Source organism: Aptenodytes forsteri, unplaced genomic scaffold (genome assembly GCF_000699145.1).
Source record: "Aptenodytes forsteri isolate BGI_AS27 unplaced genomic scaffold, ASM69914v1 Scaffold147, whole genome shotgun sequence".
NCBI lineage: Eukaryota > Metazoa > Chordata > Aves > Sphenisciformes > Spheniscidae > Aptenodytes > Aptenodytes forsteri.
The window spans coordinates 251,149-251,577 of record NW_008795320.1 but is presented as its reverse complement, the minus strand read 5'-3'; the positions used below and the strand labels follow the sequence as shown (position 1 = coordinate 251,577).

Here is a 429-nt window from a genome sequence, read left to right as displayed (position 1 = left end):
TCCCCGGGGACCCACGTGCGAGCGCACGGGTGGGTCCGTCCCCGGGGGAAGCCACGCGAGCTGGTTTGAGGCTGCTGGGGTTTGCCCAGTGCCTGCTCCAATTTTGATTCAAACCAGCCTTATTTTGGTTCCATTTCAGTCAATTAGGAACAGATTTAAGCTTAATGCCAATAAACCTCTGAAACCCCACCGGGGTCTGCGTCAGCAGAGCGGCAAGCAGCGCGCGGGGACGGGGATGCAGCGGGCAGCCAAACGGGACCCGTGTCCCTCGTCACCCCATCCCAGGGGACCCAGCCAAGGCGGAGGGAGTGGCCCTGCGTGGGGGGACAAGCCCTTTAGATCACACGACTCAGGCCAGCTCCACGGGGACAGGTTTATTGTGGGATGACCGTAAAAAGGGCCCTTGCGGGGCACCGGGGCCGTCGTGGG

General features: G+C 62.5%; 1 protein-coding gene across 1 annotated transcript in view; it reads left to right on the top strand.

Annotated features, from left to right (window-relative positions):
• Positions 1-388, top strand: part of CRLF1 (cytokine receptor like factor 1) — a 43,842-nt gene extending 43,454 nt beyond the window's left edge. The window contains exon 7 of the mRNA XM_019472192.1: positions 140-388. Within this exon, the coding sequence (XP_019327737.1) occupies positions 140-388 (249 nt within the window). The remainder of the gene's footprint in view (positions 1-139) is intronic.
• The last annotated feature ends 41 nt before the right edge of the window (positions 389-429 follow it).